Source organism: Calidris pugnax, unplaced genomic scaffold, assembly GCF_001431845.1.
Source record: "Calidris pugnax isolate Ruff unplaced genomic scaffold, ASM143184v1 scaffold28, whole genome shotgun sequence".
In the NCBI taxonomy this organism is placed as follows: domain Eukaryota; kingdom Metazoa; phylum Chordata; class Aves; order Charadriiformes; family Scolopacidae; genus Calidris; species Calidris pugnax.
Window position 1 is genome coordinate 3,121,538 of NW_015090842.1, and position 19,612 is coordinate 3,141,149.

General features: G+C 37.0%; 1 protein-coding gene across 4 annotated transcripts in view; it reads left to right on the forward strand.

The window, feature by feature from the left end:
- CDH8 (cadherin 8, type 2) overlaps positions 1-18,421 on the forward strand; it is a 146,892-nt gene extending 128,471 nt beyond the window's left edge. For all 4 annotated transcript variants that reach the window (XM_014942497.1, XM_014942496.1, XM_014942498.1 and 1 more), the window contains 2 exons: positions 14,978-15,229; positions 16,356-18,421. In XM_014942497.1, coding sequence (XP_014797983.1) covers positions 14,978-15,229; positions 16,356-16,849 — 746 coding nt within the window. In that variant the 3' untranslated portion in view covers positions 16,850-18,421. The remainder of the gene's footprint in view (positions 1-14,977; positions 15,230-16,355) is intronic.
- Positions 18,422-19,612: the final 1,191 nt, after the last annotated feature.

Here is a 19,612-nt window from a genome sequence, read left to right on the forward strand (position 1 = left end):
ACAGCTCCAGAAGAGTTATATATGCACATTGGAAAATAAGACTAATTTCCACAGCGTCACATCCTTGCAGAGAGTGCCTTTTTTGTTAGCATATGAATCAATCACAATTACATAGCTATTTCAGGACATTTATGTAAACATGACCCAGCCCCAAACAACATGAAGAGTGAGTGATGAAATACAGGATAATACTGTATAAACGCAGCGTGCCATTATGCATACATGGCCAAAGAGCCTTTTACTTCACTCCTTCTTAATTTATTATTTGTGCTGCTAGCAACACAATGTTGCCAAGGCGTCAATTATGTTTCATTTTATAAATCAAACTAATTAAGAACCAGATGCAATCTGAGTGAAAAAGATCTGAGGTCAGTGTTGTGCACCATATGTACGACAGTGCTTACTCATGATGAGGAGATGGATTGGACAGCTGTGAATTTTCCTGCTGTAGCAGTTTCATCATGCTCAGATAGTGGAACATGCTTCTCTCTCTCTCTCCAATTTATTTCTTTAGTTTCATAATAAAACTAAAGACAAAATGAGCAACACTGCCATGAGTCTTAAAAGCCTAAGTAAGGGATCAAAGGTTATGAAAACAAAACAGAAGAGGAAAAGAATTTGGTCACCAAATTAGCATGAAAAGAAATCTATTTTATTAATAATATGGAGTATGGATGAAAGAAATAACAGAGATAAGAACAAATAGAATCTTCAATGTGACTTAATTTCAGATGCCTAATGGGGAACATAAACATTAAATCAGGGGCTCAAAACCGAACTGCTTAGCAGACAGAAAAGCATTGTTCTTAATGAGTGTAAAACTTCTCAGCTAAGTGCTATCAGGACAACAGTAAGATCCATGGTACCGTCTCTCTGGAATTTGTCTTCCAATTAAACATTGCTCCAGAAGCCCTTTAATTTTGAAAGGTTCCCAAGTGCTTTAGAAACATAACTCCTTGAAAGTTAACAGCACCCATGATAATTATATTCTAGGACTTTAAAATCATTTCATAGTAGTATTTATAACTAAGTGAATATAGAATATTTGGAGATAAGTTTCCAGATTTTTAATCAACGATCTTCTGAAAATACATGAAGAGATTTCTGCCAAAGTACCACTTCTGGTTTCATGGGTGGATCTAATTCCTCCAGGTTTTCTGCAAGAAATGGTTCCTGGACGTGGCCAATGCACTGATTGTGTTTGATTTCTTGTAAGTGGGTTTAATGCACCGAGTAGGAGGAAAGAGGTTGTAGAGCTGAATGTTCTGGTAGGGCCTCTACCGCTTCACCCCCTCAGGGTATTACCTGGCAGACACATATTGCATCTTCAGAAGTCCCCCTCTGTTTCCACCTCATTGGTAGGTTTTGGTCTGTTTCTAGTATTTGGATTTTCTCTCTAAGTACCTAATTGATAATTATGGCACAAACCATTTTTCTTCCTTTTTTTGCACCTTGTAAATTTAGTGGTTGCTGTCATTATGGAATGTTTCTTTGTTTTATCATATTCTAAGTGCAAGCTGTTGAGGGGAAATAACAATTAATTTATTGGTTACTCTAATTGTACTTTTGTCAATTAATGAGAAAATAGATAGCAGATCCATTTTAAAGTTTTAGTTCCAACACTCTTCTACTAGAGGAAGACACTAAACATGCTTAAAAATTAGAAAAATATAATCAGGAATCATCACATATTAGCTGTTAAATTTTCCTTTGATTAGTAAAAATCTCCTTTTGTCATTATAACAAAGTATACAGACTATTTGCATGTGGTTCCTCCATTAAAATAGAAGGTATTAATTTTTCACACTTAGCCTCCAGGCTTGTCTGATAAACTATTGCACAACTAACATTAAAATGTGAATTAAAAAGACAAATACCATGTTCCGATTTGCATCTTATTTTGAACCAATTACACCAATGAGGTACTGGAAGGAATAACTATTCCTGGAATCTCCCTCATTCTTCCTACAATATGACCGTTACCTTGATTATTATGGGCACTCTATGTCTATACATTGTCCTGAACCTGTCTGGTGTGGTCACATTTTTCCATCCCCTTACATTTCCTCCTTACTCCTTTTAAGGAGAAGACTGTTCATGAATGGGCTCTATTCCTCTGGCAGGAGCAAATATAGCAGTGACAAACTGAAGGAAATCTGAATTTTTTTAATCATTCTGACCAGAGCTTCTCACCTTATGCTTTAAAGAATAAGGGAGATAAAGCCTTTATTCTGTTAGTTGGGATTTTTTGTGTACCACTTACAATATTTTCCCATCAACTTCTGATTTTGTAATTTGTATGGGTGGCCTTGTTGTAAAATGAATCACTTTGTTGGTCTTCATTTAATTCTATCTAATTAGGATGTGTTCTGTTTGGCAAGCATCCAGTAATTAGTGATATATTTATGTAATTATTAGTATTTAATATTTATATAATAAATCTGCCTAGGAGGCAATCCATTCAGAGGCCAGGAAAGAGGTAGAGTACATGATTTTACTGAATGCAAAGATCTTATATATTGAGCCAAACGCGGAAAATAAACGAACCGCGTAAGTTGACCTGTCTAGTCTGGGGAGAGAGTTTGCATATCCTCAAATGATAGGATGTGCCTACTTGGTAATCAGCACTGATTATAGAGGGAGTGAAGATGGGCCCCCGTTTGAAGTGAGATAATAAGGCAGCTTGTTAGGGAGAGATAAATAGGAGAACTTGAGGAAAAGGAGCAGATGTCTGCTCGATGGCGCTGAAGAGGGAGAGCTGGTGGGGTCCTGGGAAGGTGGGTGGGTGTGGAGGCAGATGGCAGCAGAGCAGGAGCTCTCTGCCTGTACTAAGGCAGCAGAGTCACATCACCCCAGCTCGGCCTCCACTAATTGTGGGCTCAAATAAGTCAACTATTGCTACAGGCTCAGGGCTATGTACATTTTTGAATGGAGGTAGGTATTGCAGTCATAAACCTTAAAAGCAGCATCAATAATCATCAGTGAATGTTGATGGAAGTGCTCTGTTGTACTCTGTGAACGTTGGACTGTCTGGAACAGGAACACTGACTTTTTTCTTCTCTTTAATTTTTAGAATGTAAGAAATGATGTAAGTTTCAAACTGCTGTCATAAAAACGCATAGAACTTTTTGGGTTTGTTTGTGCTTTATTAGGAAACTTCCATTTAGTCTAACCTAAAATTAAAGCTAAAATCTAAGCTATAGGAAATAATAAGAAATAAGATTAAAATGTTTCATGTAGCTTTTTTGAACTTGTCACTCCCTAACCTTGCTTAGCTCTGTCATGTCACTTTCTATAACATTTTCATCCATTATATATGAACCTTCTGTAAATTATACAGTGTTGGCCTCACTAAAGCTTAAGACCTTGTGATCTCAGAGCATGTTGTGGTTTAACCCCAGCCCGCAGCCAGGACCAAGGAGCCCTCATGCAGTTCTCCCTCTTCCCCCAGAAGGGCAGGAGAAGAGGGAGAAAGGGAGAGGAAAAGAAAGGAAAAAAAAAAAAACACTCAACCCAACTTTGTGGGTTGAGATAAAGACAGTCCAATAGAACAATAACAGAAAAAGGAAAATAACAATAATAATAATGGTAAAAGAATATACAAGATAAAGTAATACAACACGAGTCACTCTCACCACCTGAGTAATTGGTTGCCCAGCTCATCTCGAGCAGTGATCACAGATCCTTTTCCCCCCAGCCAACCCCCATTTATATACCAACTATGGCGTATGGTATAGAATATTCCCTTAGCCAGTCTGTTGTTCTGCCTATGCTCCTTCTCAGCCTCTGTGGGAAGCTGGAAAAAGTTCTTGAATAGTATAAACATCACCTAGCAACAACTAAGCCAACTAAGCCTTGACATTCCCTTCATACCAAGTCTGAAAGCACAGCAACCACTAAAAAGACGAAAAAGTTTTGTAGAGCTTGGTTAAAGGTTTCCCGTATGATTTTGGACAGGTAAGTTAATTGCTGTGCCTGTCATTGTGCCATGCATGCACTGCAGATGTTCTTTTAAAGCATTCATCTGATACTCACATTTGACATTAATGGTACCTATTAGCAGCTCCCTATAGACTGGTAAAGACTGAGATTTTCCAGAGTGCATTATGGTGTCTCTTTGGATTTTTCTGAAACTCCCAGTTAGAAAATGTAGAAGTTACTCTGCAGTTGAGGGAAGGAAGTGGTGGAGCCCAGGCTAATGACAGCTGGAGCTAAAGGATTGCTGTATTGTTGATACAACCTGGAATACTAAATATAGAGGAAGGTAGTTTAGACTCAATTCTACACTGTACATCTCCTTTTATATTATCTCTATCCCACAACATTACAACTTCTGTCTGTACTACTATTTTTTTATTTTGAAATGATAAAAGTATATTTTTGTAACAAAGTAACTTTCTCTTATTTTGTGCTTGTCTTCTGCTAACATGCAAGACTGAAAGATTTATTTGCTAAAAACTTTATGGAATTCTAATGCGGTCTGTCTAGCAGAACTACTTGCTTCAAAACTTTCTATAAAAAAATAAGCTTTTTCTAGACTAAAGTTGTTTTTCTTAATCTTTTTTTATTTTCTTTTTCCCAGTAAGCAAACATGTATCTTTCTCGAAGTGTTGTTTGTTTCTGGTCTTTTTGACTACTCAGGTTTTCTTTTATGATCTTGAAGGTTTTCTTGGCATATTAAAATATATTCTCCTTTTCCAGTAGAGTTGCCTAGTCTCTTGTAATACTTTTACTTGATCCTGCTTCAGATTTTTATTGCAGCTTCTGCCTATGCATTTCATGTGTACTTTGTCAGACTCTTCATCATGAACGAGAAGACAACAGGGAACAATTTCACTGTGATATGCAAGTTGTTCTCTTAGCATAGTGATACATTATAGATTTGTACCTTACAATTTCTCCATTTGATATGAAAAGAATGAATAAGATATCTTCTGTTTTGTTACACAGGTATTTCACTTGTGACTAACAACTGTATTACTGTTTCCAGAATCTCCTTCCTTGGAGATATTCAAAAGCTGCCTGGACATGGTCCTGGGCTCTCGGTAGCTGTGCTTGAGCAGGGGGTCAGACCAGATGACTGACCTCCAGGGGTCCCTTCCAACCCCAACCATTCTGTGATTCCATGAAAACTCTAAAACATTTTATGAACTGATGCTATAGTTTGCAGATATTTACCAGTATCAGCATTGACTTTGTAGCATCTCTACAGCAGTGAGGCAGAATTCAAATGCTGACATCTTTTGCTGGCTGCTGCTTCTTTCCAAGTTAGTGTTATGTCACACACCACACATAGCAAAGTTCGGGTTTGCAGGATGTCCCAGTTTAAAAGGCTATGCACGTGTGTTCCTGTAGACCTGCTTTGATTCTCAGTACCCTGACCGTGTATGTTGGTTTGGAACTTCTGGCTGTGCCAGGTTTTCCTGTGTAAAGTTTGCACGGTGTGCAGAAACGTTCCCAAGAGTATCTGGGAAAACTTTATACAATCTATTGCACTCTATAGACAGGTAATTGTTTTTTTCACTTGCTGCTATTCCTTCTCTGGATGCATTTTGCTGTTCCCTGAATTTCAAATGACCATTAGTCTTCACCATAGGAGAGACATCTGCATTGGGAGGTGTGCATATAATAAGACATTATGTGTATACTTTGGGTGTAAGACAGAGCTATAAATTACTGCCATTAATGGCCTGATGATAACAAATTGTTATTGTTATATGTAATCTGCATATAAGAATGTCTTCAAAAAGTCATTATCATGCTTCCTGTGTGCCCAGGGGCAATCTTATACCATAGCATTTCAGTCTTTCAAATTACAAAAAGCTAATATAACTCTTGATGACATTTACAAAAATGTATAATGGCACTCCTTTCAGTTCTCTCTCACAAATTATTCTCAGTGAAGTTAAAGGGAGTTCTGCATATATAAAAACTGAAGGATCTGGCACTCCTTAAAATTAAAGCCTCATTTTTTTTCTTAAGTGGCACCAGCTCAAGAAAATGTTAAGTCAAAATTTTTTTTAATTTATGTCGTGACTTAAAATGCCTCAGCCAGTGTAAGTTGCATTTAACTTTCAATGCTCTTTGGCAAACAGTACACATTCTAAATTTCTTCTCATAGTAAGTTGTTATGTCAGAGTTATAAACGCCTGAAAATTGTCATTTTGTAAGGGAATTGCTGACAAGACCTTTATTACACCAGTACAAATAGGCAGCATTCCAATAAATGCTGGTTGGCTTTTTTTTATAGTCTGGTGGTTGCTTTCTGCCACTGTAATTCAAAGAGAACATTACAAAAAAAGAAATTACATACTAGAGATTCACTGGATAGGCTTGAATTTGACTCTCTAACTGTTGTAAGAAAACTTCAATATGGTTGATAGGTCTGATTCCAGACTCTGTTTTAAAGGACTGTTGTATGATCTACTTGTAAATTGTTTGAAATCCTTAGCGTGTGCATGTATATGTTCCATACGGGACTGGAACAGAAAAGACAATTGTCATGGCATGGAGAAGTGGATGGTAAGTTGCTTAGTGTGAAACGGACTTATATGCTAAGAACAGATCAGATTTAAAAACCAAAATGTTCCTGTTTGATTTTTCTTACTATGGTAGAAAGACTCACTGGAAGCATCTGTGATCTATGAACTTTTCCAGACCCTAGAAGTAAGTCTACTATGGTAGAAAGACTCACTTGAAGCATCTGTGATTGTCTTCATAGTCATGGAGACTATGAACTTTTCCAGACCCTAGAAGTAAGTTGCTGAAGTAAGAACTGACGGATGTTTGGGAAGTGAGGAAGGGCAATAACATAGGATAGAATTCTTGGAATTCTTCCATCACCTACCAAAAGTACTATAAATCTTGTTGAATCTGCTTGAGATTTTTATTTATCTTTGCAGCATTTTATTGGAATCTGGTAACGCTAATGGAAAGATCTTGGTTCAAATGCAAAATATAGCCATTATTTTATCAAAGTATTATAAAACACAGTATTACTTTCTGAAACTTTTTGGTTAAAATAACAAGATAATAGAATTAACTAGAATATGTAGATTTCAAAAATGATCCATCAGTCTATGCAAATTCCTGTGTTAATAATGTATTTTTAATGCTAAGCACATTTGACAGTCATTTCATCTCTCTTTCTAAACTAGAGCTTGGCAACCTGCATTAATTCTTACACTTTACAGATGTAACATTCAATGCACATGCCATGTAGTGATGTGATCCGAATAAAGTAAAGCATGTCAAAGCAATGTGATTATTAGTAAACAAGTTTGTGGCTGGCTTGTTGAATACAGAAGAGAAAAATGAGAGGCAAAAGCCCGTGCTGTTTTAGCATATCTTACATCTTCACTGGCCTGAATTTGCTTCAGATGATGGGAATGTCAATCACAACTGGCACCAGGGGATTCAGAAGAGATAAATGGGCACAACATCACAGCGGGTGAGATTACAATCAGGTGTGTTGGGTACCCTTCAGACAACTGTGGTAACTGTGTACCTTGAATGGACCCAGAGCCCAAAGTTTCCCGGTTTGACTTGCAATAAGTGTCTGTAAATTAGAAAGAGAGAGAGGTAGTATGTCCTAATTACTTCTCTACCCCGTTAACAATAAAACTAGTGGTGTTTCCAACTCAAGCACATGCTTCTACATCATTATTTCTTCAGCAGGGTTTTTCTGTCCTTCCCTTAATGGGTTAAAAACCCAAGGTAGAAAATACAAGAGTTGCTGCTAGACTGCAAGTGACCATATAGGTATGTTTGATTATAGCTCTGCTGGACTAAAGGTCAAAGGAAAGTTTTAGAATACTTAAGAGACAATTATCTAAAGTTCAGACTTTTCCAAAGGAATAGAACTAGAAATTATACAGACTATTATCTAAAGTTCACATTTTTCAAAGGAAAAAGGTAGGAGGAAATGCTTATTCCATTACTTTGTTGTTAATTTGTCTGGGTTTTTTGTTCTGGCAAGAATTTATTTACCAGAAGTTCAGTATCACAGTAGTATTAACATGATTATTCCTGTTTCCAAGAAATTTTACGTATGAAAATGATGTATTCTCTTACATGATTAAATGTTACTTTGCTCATGATTCCAAATTCCCAACAGCACTTCTTATTTCTGCAAAGCAATACATGACCTGGAAACGTGTTTAGTTTTTTTTATTCATTAGCTGATTCAGCAGTTCAATTCTGGCATAAGCTATTATTATTTAGTCCAATTGGTAAAGAAAAAAAAATAATCAAAGATACAACATATGTGACATTTTCCAGTTCTTCTCTTCAGTACATTTTCTCCCATTAAATAATTTTTTTTGTGTGTGTGTTTTAAGGGATTCCAGAAAACCCAGGTCTAGAAAAATAAGAATTCATTCAGCATTCTTCTCCTCTTCAGTACATTTTCTCCCATTAAATACTTTTTTTTTTTGGTGTTTTAAGGGATTCCAGAAAATCCAGGTCTAGAAAAATAAGAATTCATTCAGCAGTTTGCTAATGTCAGAGGAATGTTTTGAGAATTGCCATGATGTATGTCAGTATGGCGTGTGACTTACTGGGATGCAGGAGACAGTTTGATCAGTCAGCTGGATTTTTATAGCACAAAAACTTTTTTCTTTTGAACCTCATGTGTGCTATCAAATTTGATAGCAGTCATCAATCTGCTTTTTTGAAGACATCACAGATTTTTGACATTCATGAAAAGCAGGTCAGTTTGAAATACCTGTGAATGCTTCAGTGCCCATATGGTTTGGCTATCATAAATCAGACAAAATATACTATAAAAATGGTCTCTTTTTATTTTCATATTATAAGCCTTCTACTTGACTAGAACATTTATGCCTTTACCATACAGATTAGGCAAAGGGTCATCTTTCTTGTAAACTGCTGTTCCACAGGGTTTTGTTTGAGACATTCAGTCATCAAGGACAACTGAGTAAATGTGGAAAATGTTACACGACACAGTTGGGCATCTAAATTAACATATATACAGATGAGTTCTCATAAAAATGTATTTGGTGTGCATTAATACATCCGTGTTGAAAATACCAAGTTTAATCATGAAACAAAATTGTTATATTAATGAACAGATTGCTTTTTCATCTGCTAACAACTGGCAAGTTTATCACATGCAACCTCAAAACTGTTCCCTTTTGATTGGATATACCTTTAAAAAGTGTTACAGCCCAAGGCAAAAGAAAAAAAACTGTCTTATGTAAACAGGGGTGTCTCTCTCAAAGCATTTCAATGGTATTCTTTTGGAAGCAAGAAACCAATGCTTCTAACTTAAGCGTAGTCTGGAACCTACAAATCAGTTTCTGAGCTCAAGGCCCGGCCGTGAGTAGTGTTCTTTCCCAAGGTGAGTGTTGGTGAGGGTACCTGTGAGTTGCTGCCTCTGGTTTTTGTGTTAGATCAGAATGAGAATAAAACCAGATTTCAAGATAGTTGAGTTGACAGGGAGATATCACATATGGGACCATGAACAGTGAACTGTCGGGGCTGCATTCACTGGTCTTGTTTCTACAGATACTACCAATCTACACATGAGTTATGTGTAAAGCTTTTTATGGAAAGGCACGTACGATTGAACAAAATATGCAAAAGAATAATGATTAAGATATGGATTATACCTCATGGAGTGTATATAGAGACTTTTTGAAAGTTGTCTGTGTCTTTGGACAACTTTACTATTTCCCAGCCTGTAAAATAGGGATTGGAATCTACTGACTACTACTACTGAATGGTGTTTGCAGGAGGCACGTACATGAATTAATAGTTCTGCAGAGAGCTGAAATGCTATCTTGGCATTCTCTTAAATGTTCCTTTCTAGTGCATTTGCAGCTGACTCCTAGATGTTATATAGCTAACATTTCTTAGAATGTTGTGTGTTTTGTTTTTTCTGCCAGAAACTTTGGTAATTTCTACTGAAACCTTGATGAGAATAACTTAATTGGTCAGTTAATTCAGGTTTTTATGTGAGAATAGATGCTATTTATGAACTGAGAAATGAAATGAATGAGCTGTCCTTGTCTTTTCATTATCAAAAAAAGCAGAGACTATCACATGAAGGATATTGCTGCTCCTCTACTTGTGCCAAAGGACTATCTGTCATGGGGAAGCTGAAGAAACATATATTTCTGCCATTCTAGTATTTCCAGCTGTAAAGTTTCCTATTAAAATTCTTCCTTTGCATAAGTAACATATCCCTCATAGATGACAATTTCTACAACAAAATCCTTAATGCCATTAATGATTTGATATTTCTGAGGATATTATAAAAGGCATAGAAGAAGGAATACAGAAAAAGAGCTATGTAGGTGTAAGGTTACACAGCAGGGAAGTCCACTGATCTCAAAATACTAGAGACCATGAGGAAATTAAAGAATTGCAATAACGTGTGCAGAGAAAATCACACTTGGATGTAAACTGACTGCTTCTGGATCTTACTTTTCTTCTGGTGTTTTATTGTTTTACTTAAAATTGCAACATGCGTTCTTGTACAAAAGAGAAGATAAAGAAGTTGACTCCTGTCAATCTGTCAATGCTATTTAAGTCACTCATGTCCAGCAAATCCCAAAGTAGCTTTGTATTAAAGTTATTACATTTACTTTTCCTCAAAATCTTTCCTCCAAGAATCTCAAAAGAGATCAGGGGATGTTGAGAACAGTTGGGAATCTGCAGGAAGCCCTTGGCCCTGTGGTAAGCACGTCCTCAGTTGTGGTAATTCAAACGCCTTTTGTCTAGAAATCACCCTGGACATCTTGTAGACACCTCTGCATTGTCCTTCCTTGTTCCAGCTGGGGGGGAGATTCTCCCATAACAACCTCTTTCACGGTTGTTTTGCAAATCTGCTTGTAAACTTCAGAAACTGAGAGTCCTGTGGTGAGTTAAATGACTGATTTGGTTTTATGTTTAAAAATAAGCAAAAATGAACTCCAGATGTAAATTGTAGTTCTGTATTCCTGGGGCTGTGTTACTTTGACCTTACACTGATGCAAAAATTTGTGGTAAGACAATTAATAAAATCACTTATTTTACACTGTACCTTAAGCCTGCGGGACAGAGTATGGCTCCTAGTCCATCCGTGTAGCTGGTACATCATCATGGCTTTTAATTGGACTCTGGCATTTCAATGAACTTCTTCAATCCCTTCCTCACACAGAGCACATCATCAGTGAAAGGCTTTTAATTGGACTCTGGCATTTCAGTGAACTTCTTCAATCCCTTCCTCACACAGAGGGTACAGAATTCAGGGAAGGCTCATTTTGATTGTGAATGTCAAAGGATCTCCTGAACATCTCCCACTGACTGGAGGTAGACCTCTTTGCCTGTGGCAGGTTACCTCAGAGCTTTATTAAGAGAGGTGTTCTTTTTTTCGACATTTAATTTTCCTTGTTTTGCTAAAAGTAACATGAATAAATAAATAACCTGAACAGCGCTATAATAAAGGATCAGTGGGTTAATTGGAAAGATGAGTGGAAAGTGATTGTCCCCTCTCCTGCTGAGCACCTGCTGCCAAGTTAATTCATGCAGCAGTGCTGGAGGTTGTTCCTGGAGGAGATTCCTGCTGGTTTGTCAGCTACGAGTAAGGGGAATGGCCACAGAGAAGAGAAAGCAAATCAGATAAACAGAGTTTATTGCTAATCAGCTGCTAGCATCTATTTTCAAGTTCTAGGAACTGACTAAAATGTCAATTAGGACTTCACTCAAGAGTCACGTATCCAGCAACACCAAGTTATACTTATTTTAGGACACAGCAAAGAAGGGGAAGGAATTTCTTGCTAAACAAAATTCCCAGTGCAGAATTGAGTACTTCCCATCCACTGGCAAAACCATTTGGCAATTTCATTTTGCATTTCCTGTTGATTACGTCAGTTTGTTTCTGGGCAAAACAAATTCCACTTTAGTCTAACACAGCAGTTTTTAACAAAAAAAAAAAAACCCAACCAACCAACGAACCAAAAAAAACTGTGTAAGAAAGGTTATTCTGTTCTCTTGCCTTGCATCTCTTCTTACTAGTAATAACTATTCAGCCATTACAACTTCTTTTACACTTAAATATTCTACCTAAATGTCCCAAACGCATTGTGTATCTTTTACTTGATCTCATTTCTTTTGAACTTGAGTTGGTAATTATTACTGGTGCCAGGTGGTTTCTTGCACTCACAGTAGCTTCACTGATTGGCAGAAATGGGCACTTTATTTTCTCCATCCCTCCTCCTTCCTCTCATTTTTTTCTGCACTCTTCAATTTGTCTCTTAATAGTACTCTTCCTTTTTTACTTTGTTTTACTGTCTGATTCTGGTTTATTAGAATTTTTGCACACAGGCAGAGTAGCAATGTGTCAGAAATATGGAAGGGATCTGAAGCTGTCACTAACAACAGCAGCTGCTTTTTTCCATTTCTTCCTAAAGCAGGTGCCTTACCTCTTGTGGGTATCTGTAAAGGGCAGGGATGCCAGAGCTCAGCATATCAATCCTTTCCTCCAGCTTGGGCAGGGGCCTGGACCAGGCTTATAGGAAGGAACAGGCTGCATCAGTACAGATTTCTAGAGCACAAGAAGTCACTGTGTAATAATGTAATTGTAAAAGTCTCTGGAGTTCTGAATAAATGACTACAGATAGGATGCTTCTGAGTGGGATTTGCCTCAAAGACAGAAAGAGCTGGAAACTGAGCTCCACGTATTTTTTTTTTCTCCTTCGGAAGGTTAAAGACAAAGGATTAAGGATGCAATTTATGCCAAGATATTTTGTATTTTTCAGGAGAAAGTCAAATGGACATATACAGTTATTTTTCAGTATTTGGAAATGGGGGGTGCAAAGGAAGAAAAAAATGCTGTCGGATAAAAAATGTACCTTTTAGACATTACAATAGGTGTGGTACTTTGGGAAAGCTGTTCCCAGCAATGGTCAGGGAAACTTAGCTACAGTATTATTTCACTCACATAGTATTTCCCTTAGTTCCTCGCAGCTAGAGAGCGAGTATGGCACTGGACGTGGTTTCATTTGCACACGTGTGTGTTTACATCTCTGACACATTAAACCAAGGAGGAGTGCGGGTTTTGCTTAATTCTAAATATGTGCTAATTGTTGACTTAAAACATACTTGACTTTTCCACTGCATCATAGTGACACATGTAACACTGGGTATCATCAAGGAGTTTGGTCCTATTTGAGTTGTCAGAATTCTTAAGAGCTTATACCTGAAATTTATCTTCAATAAACACATATGCTTCCTTTAATTTTGGAAAGGGCACAAGGAAGGACTAGACTATTTATTTAGCTCCAGGGTGCCATCAATTTTGATGCAACTGTTTCCAACTTGAATAGATAAAAACCTAGGATTCCTGAAACAAAAAATCATTAGGAATCCTTTTTGTTCTGCAACAGTATTATGAAGTGACCATATTTATGTTGCTTTATGAAGTAATTAATTTTTGGGTTGATCTTCATGTGTTATATACTCTAAACACTGTGAAAAAATGCTGAAATGATTACATAAACTGCAATATAAATTATAGTAAGAACCTCTCTAGGCTGCACAAGTGTGACTGCTGGGTGATTCCAGCATGGAAGTAAGACTGCAAAATCAAAGACCCTGCACTCCATGGAAGGAATCCAGTAAGACTGCAAAATCAAAGACCCTGCACTTCAGGAGGAGCCTATTTGAAGTTCAGTTTCTTAGTCGCTGAATGGGAAAACAAACCTTTTCTGTTCTCTTGTATGAGACAATTACTCCACAAGCTTAAATATCAAATAATCTTTCTTCATCTTTTGTTTTATGGCAGCAATGAATTAAATGCAGGAGTTATCTACTAATTGATATCTTGATATAGATTCAGGTCATGATAAAGCTTACTAATATTTCGCTCTGTAATCATTCTGTTCACTACCTTTATTCCTTATTAATGTGGCTCCTTACTAAGAAGGACTTCAAGAAGAAAATACTGCATTTAAAAATTGGCGTTTTTGGATGTGAAAAATGTCTTTACAAGATTTCCTTCATTAATGTTTCCCCCTTCTTCCTTCTCTGCATCTTTCTCTGGCTTTTGTACTTCATAGACTGCCAGCTATTTTGAGCATATTTGTCTTTTCTGTTGGGGCAGAGATACATGCTGCACAATACCATGGGCTGCCAGAAATGTTCCTGGTGATCACAGATAGTGCAAATGAAACAGTTCTAAACTAGTCCATGTTTTAGAGTGAGTACCTGACCAGCAGCAAGATCAAAGTAGATACAAAGCTTTCTTACAGTCACTGGGGTATGTCTGGGTAGAATGTCATGTACTCATATGCCTCTGTATGTTTCTAAATTTACGTATCTGCATCTGTGTGCAGAGGTAAGAGAGTCTTAGACTCATTTTCTCTGCCTGCCCTCATAGGAGACACTTTCTGGTTTGGTTTCTTCTATTTTAATCACTGAGGCCCAATAAACATTTAGATCACTCAAAATTAGGCCTACAACTTTTAATACATTCAGCTTTTCCTTTGTTGCTATATTGCTTACAAATAAAAAGGAAGAATCTTTTATAGCAGGGCGAAATATTGTGCAATTTGTGCTTATAATGCACGCAACATTTGTTTTAATTGATGAATGTGCTTTATTAATTTTGGGTTACTTTAACATTTCATTTCTCTGTGTTGTACTGGTTGAATTTTTAAGACTCTGTGACTTGAAAAACAGTGATGAATCATGATGGGGAAGGCAAGTACAGAGCTGTATGCAGAGAAGAAAGTGAGGGGCTGCCATTATGATGATATCAAAAGACACAAGAGGATGCACCATTGTGCTCCTTCCTTTGGGGCATGGGCAGCCAGACAGAAAGGGGCAGGATTTGTGTCACACACAGCTGGTGTATTAGTATCATAAAGTGCATCTGTGTTTGTATAGAGGGTTTCTGAACGCATTAAGACAAAGCTATGATTTTTAGCAGTTACCCTGCACGGTAAAACAATGCCATTTTTCCCTTTTTCAGATAACACTCTCAGCATATTGGCAAAGCACAGTGGCTTCAGCCGGCAGAAGCAGGAAGTCTATCTGCTGCCCATCATAATAAGCGACAGTGGGAATCCCCCCATGAGCAGCACTAGCACCCTCACCATCCGCGTCTGCGGCTGCAGCAGTGATGGCATCGTCCAGTCCTGTAACGTCGAGGCATACGTGCTTCCCATTGGACTCAGCATGGGGGCCCTCATTGCAATATTAGCCTGCATCATTCTGCTGCTGGGTACGTATTCACTGCACAGCCTGGTGGTCCAAATTGTTCTGATTCCTGGGTGGCTGTAAGTAAGCAAAGAAGTCACAGAGAAGGACATACAGTCTAATAGAGTGTAAGCTGCGGTACTGCCAGGACTGTGTCCCTACTGTACTAAGAACTCCACAAAAGCAGGTAAAGCAAAGTCCCAATCTGAAGTAGTCTTACACCCAAGGTAGATAATGAACAGGTATGGAATATGGAACAGGAAATCACATCAGGTATGTTGAGCAGCAAGGCGAACACAGCATATACTGCACGTGATGGAAAATGGATTTGTTGTCTCTTCTAAGACTTGTAAGAGTTTATTCTGGATTGTAATGGCATAGAAGACATTACAGTTTTACAAGATAAGAAGCACTGTATATTTTAATAAAACATAGAAAATTCAAAATTTGTAGACAACATCAAGCGAGGGAGAGAACAGTGAAGGAAGAGGCCTGTTTCTGCGCTTTGCAGCTTCACTTTGTAACTGAGATTTACATCAGTAACTGAGATTTCAGCATTAAGCTGCAAAAACAACAGTGTAACCAATTTAGAGCTTTTTATGCATCTGTCCATGTTTTCTGAAACTGATGTATCTAAGCTCGCTCTTTCTCCTTTGCTGTCTCATTCTCTTTTCAGTTATATAGTGTGAGTCTGTTGCAACACATGAAAAAAAGAAACCAATTTCCTTCTGTCACCAAGGCTATGTTTTCAGAAAAAATTCTCTCTAATTTTGGAAAACTCCATCCATAATGTAGATCATTGTAGACTATGTTCAGTGAATAGCTTGACTTCACCTAGGTTTGTATCTTTTTCGAAAGGAAAAGCTATCTAAATCTGAGGCTCAAAAGTGGAAGTATGCAAAATCTTATTGCCTGTATAAAATGGAATTTGAAATGTAAATATGAGCTGATAATAGAAAACTAGAGGACTGACCAGGGCTTCTGATCAAATTTGCATCACTTGAACGGGGTTGAAGTTACAGGTCTTTCAGCTTTTCTCTACCGTTATTACTCTTATTTTCACAAAAAGCAACCTTCCTCAACTGTGTTTAACAGGTAGTGCTTGAATTGGAATTTTTTTAACTAATCAGTCTGTGATGCTTTCTTTGCAGTCATTGTGGTGCTGTTTGTAACACTAAGAAGACATAAGAATGAGCCTCTAATCATCAAAGATGATGAAGATGTGAGGGAAAATATAATTCGCTATGATGATGAAGGAGGTGGAGAAGAGGATACAGAAGCTTTTGACATTGCAACTTTGCAGAATCCGGATGGAATTAATGGATTTTTGCCTCGTAAGGATATTAAGCCTGATCTTCAGTTTATGCCCAGGCAAGGTCTTGCACCTGTTCCTAATGGTGTTGATGTTGATGAATTTATTAATGTAAGGCTTCATGAAGCCGATAATGATCCCACGGCTCCACCATATGACTCCATCCAGATTTATGGCTATGAAGGACGAGGGTCAGCGGCTGGTTCCCTTAGCTCTTTGGAGTCTTCTACATCAGACTCAGATCAGAATTTTGACTACCTCAGTGAATGGGGTCCTCGCTTTAAAAGACTTGGAGAACTTTACTCAGTTGGAGAAAGTGACAAAGAAACTTGACAGTGGATTACAAACTTTTTCACTGTTGACTTAATGATCATGTAATATTCTAGGGCCACTGCTGTTAGCTAAAACTAATGTGGCTTTTTGTTTTAGAGGCAAGTTTAGCGCCAGTCATCTATAAAATCAATTACATTGTAATGTTGAACCAAAAAAAAAGTATATGTTAGGAGGTTAAGTCTTGTGGAGTGTGAAGTAAAGTATGTGGAGTGTCTAGAAGTCTTTGGATATTTGATATTCACTTGACCACTCTGAAGATGGAGATTTGGATCTTTGATTATCTTCAGTGAGTTGAAAAGAACAAAAAGAAATTGGTGCTTTCTTAGAAAATGGACTTGCAGGGATTTTGCTGTTTAACAGTAGCTCCTGCCAGTATGTGTAAAGCTAATGGTTTGTTTCTGCATTGCCAACAAAGATCCCACCACAGAAATGTTAAAAGCAATATCTTGGTCTTCTTAGCAATGCTGAATAGAAATAGCATTGTAAATTCCTACTGGCTTCTACTGTGCAGTGACCATACATTGTACATACAGTAATTGTTGGCCACGTAACCACAGACTGAATATCATCTTTAAATATTGTGTCAAGCCTTAAAATATTCACATGTTCTTAATCCATTCCAGTGATGGGTAATAAATCCTACCAATGTGCAGAGATTCAGAGGCAGGGCTACAAAACCTTGCTTTACAAAAGGATCTTTTTCTAGAAGAAGGATCAATCCTGTGCTTCGTCTTCTGAAAGTAAAGAAAAAACTGTGAAGGGGGGATGGACTTACATATATGAAAGAATTGCTGATTTTATTGCTAAAGATCGAATTTATTTGTTTAATCTTTGAAATAAATATTTTATTGATGTCCATTACGGCTTTTATTTATTAAGACTGATAATCTATAGAGTAAGATTATGAAGAAAACTAAATTATATCCGTTAGATTTTTTTCTATATATAATGAATGTTTAATACATGTACATTTTGAAAAGAGAAATGACAAATTGTTGCAGGTTAAAGCAGTAACCTATCCATTTGCAGTAGCTGAATTTTAAGAGAATGCTGGCAGGAATAAACCTTTCCCAGAGAAAACTTTTGACAGTTTTTTATCTTCTTCATAAATCTAGTACCTGGTGTTTTTAATACAAGCACAAACAGCTGGAAGTAAACTGGTTCATGTGAATATTTAAACTATAGACTTTTAGAAATCCACACATAACACAGTACAGTAAAAAACATGCTTATAGTTCTCCACTGTATTAGAGCAGGAACCAGTGTGTACATAATTTTACTGCTTATGTTATTAGCATTTCTTTTCTATAATATTCATAGTGATGCACCAGGGCTCTTGCACACAGAGAAAGAACAACACTAGAAGCTGCAAGCATACTCAATTTGTAATGCAAACTTGCCATTTAGAAGTAGCAATTGTATAATAAAACTACGTATTACATGCAAATCATTTTAATTTTCTACTTTGTTTTGAAGCTATATTATTGTTTGTTTATTTACTCCATGTATTGTATTCAGAGAAACTCCTGTATTGTTTCCTACTTTGTGAAATATATTTTTATAAATACTTTTCTTGTTATTGCTTTTCTTTCAGTTACCTGTGTGCTGCAGAAAGGAATCTGCCTGAATAACTTCACAGTTTGTTGAGGAATGTAGTTCCTTCAAAATCATTTATATATTAGTTGAATATAGTCAAAATAAAAAAGGATAATACTTGAAGCAATTTTTGACAGTGTTTGCAGAATTAGATATGCAGCAGCCTGTGACCACAGCAGTTATGTGTGTCTAATTCACTGCGCCATGCTGAAAATTAACCTCACACTTTTTTGTTAAAGTATTGCTAGTAAAAACAATCCCCTCTCTTTAAGCTCCTCTGTAATGTTTGCTCTGCAAACAAAAATGTCTTAATACAGCACCCCCAATTTTGCCTGTATTTCAAAATGGAAACATTTACTTTGCTTTAGCTGCGGCATGGCTGGTTTTAATGACTGTAGTTTGCAGACAACGAACATGCTAACACCACTTCTATATGTATTATAAAGATTTTATAGAAATTAATGAAATATCCAGAAGAGTGAATTTACAATGCATTAAAATAACATGCCTCTGAATAACTTGATCTAGCAATTTTGGTAATACTGTAAACAGTGAGATCATCTAAAGATAGAAAAGAAGCAGTCATCAAGATTTCAATGAAATCAAACATATTTATGTAACAGACTGTAATAACAGGGAAACACATTCTTACTAATCACTTGCACCAAGTGCCAGGGTGCTGTGAATTGCCATGCCAAATCTAACAGTAGTGGAAATACAAAAGTCTGATTGGAAACTTAGACTGAGCCAATTTCTAGCCTACATCCCACTCCTGGGAGTGAAGGAAGGAGCTGTGAGATATGGATCACATTATTGTCTATAGTCACATAAGCATTTAGGGCAAGTAGCTCTGACTATGAGTTATAGTATGTACTGTAGAGGTTTGCAAAGCTCTTTTGTAGGAAAACTCACAAATGGATAACCTTCTGATTGCCTTTTTGATTGAAAGTTCCATCTGAGACCACGACAGCGCATTCAGTAATAAGATTTCCAGGAAAAAAAAATCCCATCACTGGCACTGTAGGAGAGGCAAAGCATGACAGAAATCTCATCATTGTCAGTCAAAAAGAGCTGGTAGCTACTACTGCTGGGCATAGCTGTAAATTGTGCATTTATACAGGTTTTAAACATGAATATCTACAATGCAAAGGGGAGAAAAAAATTAAT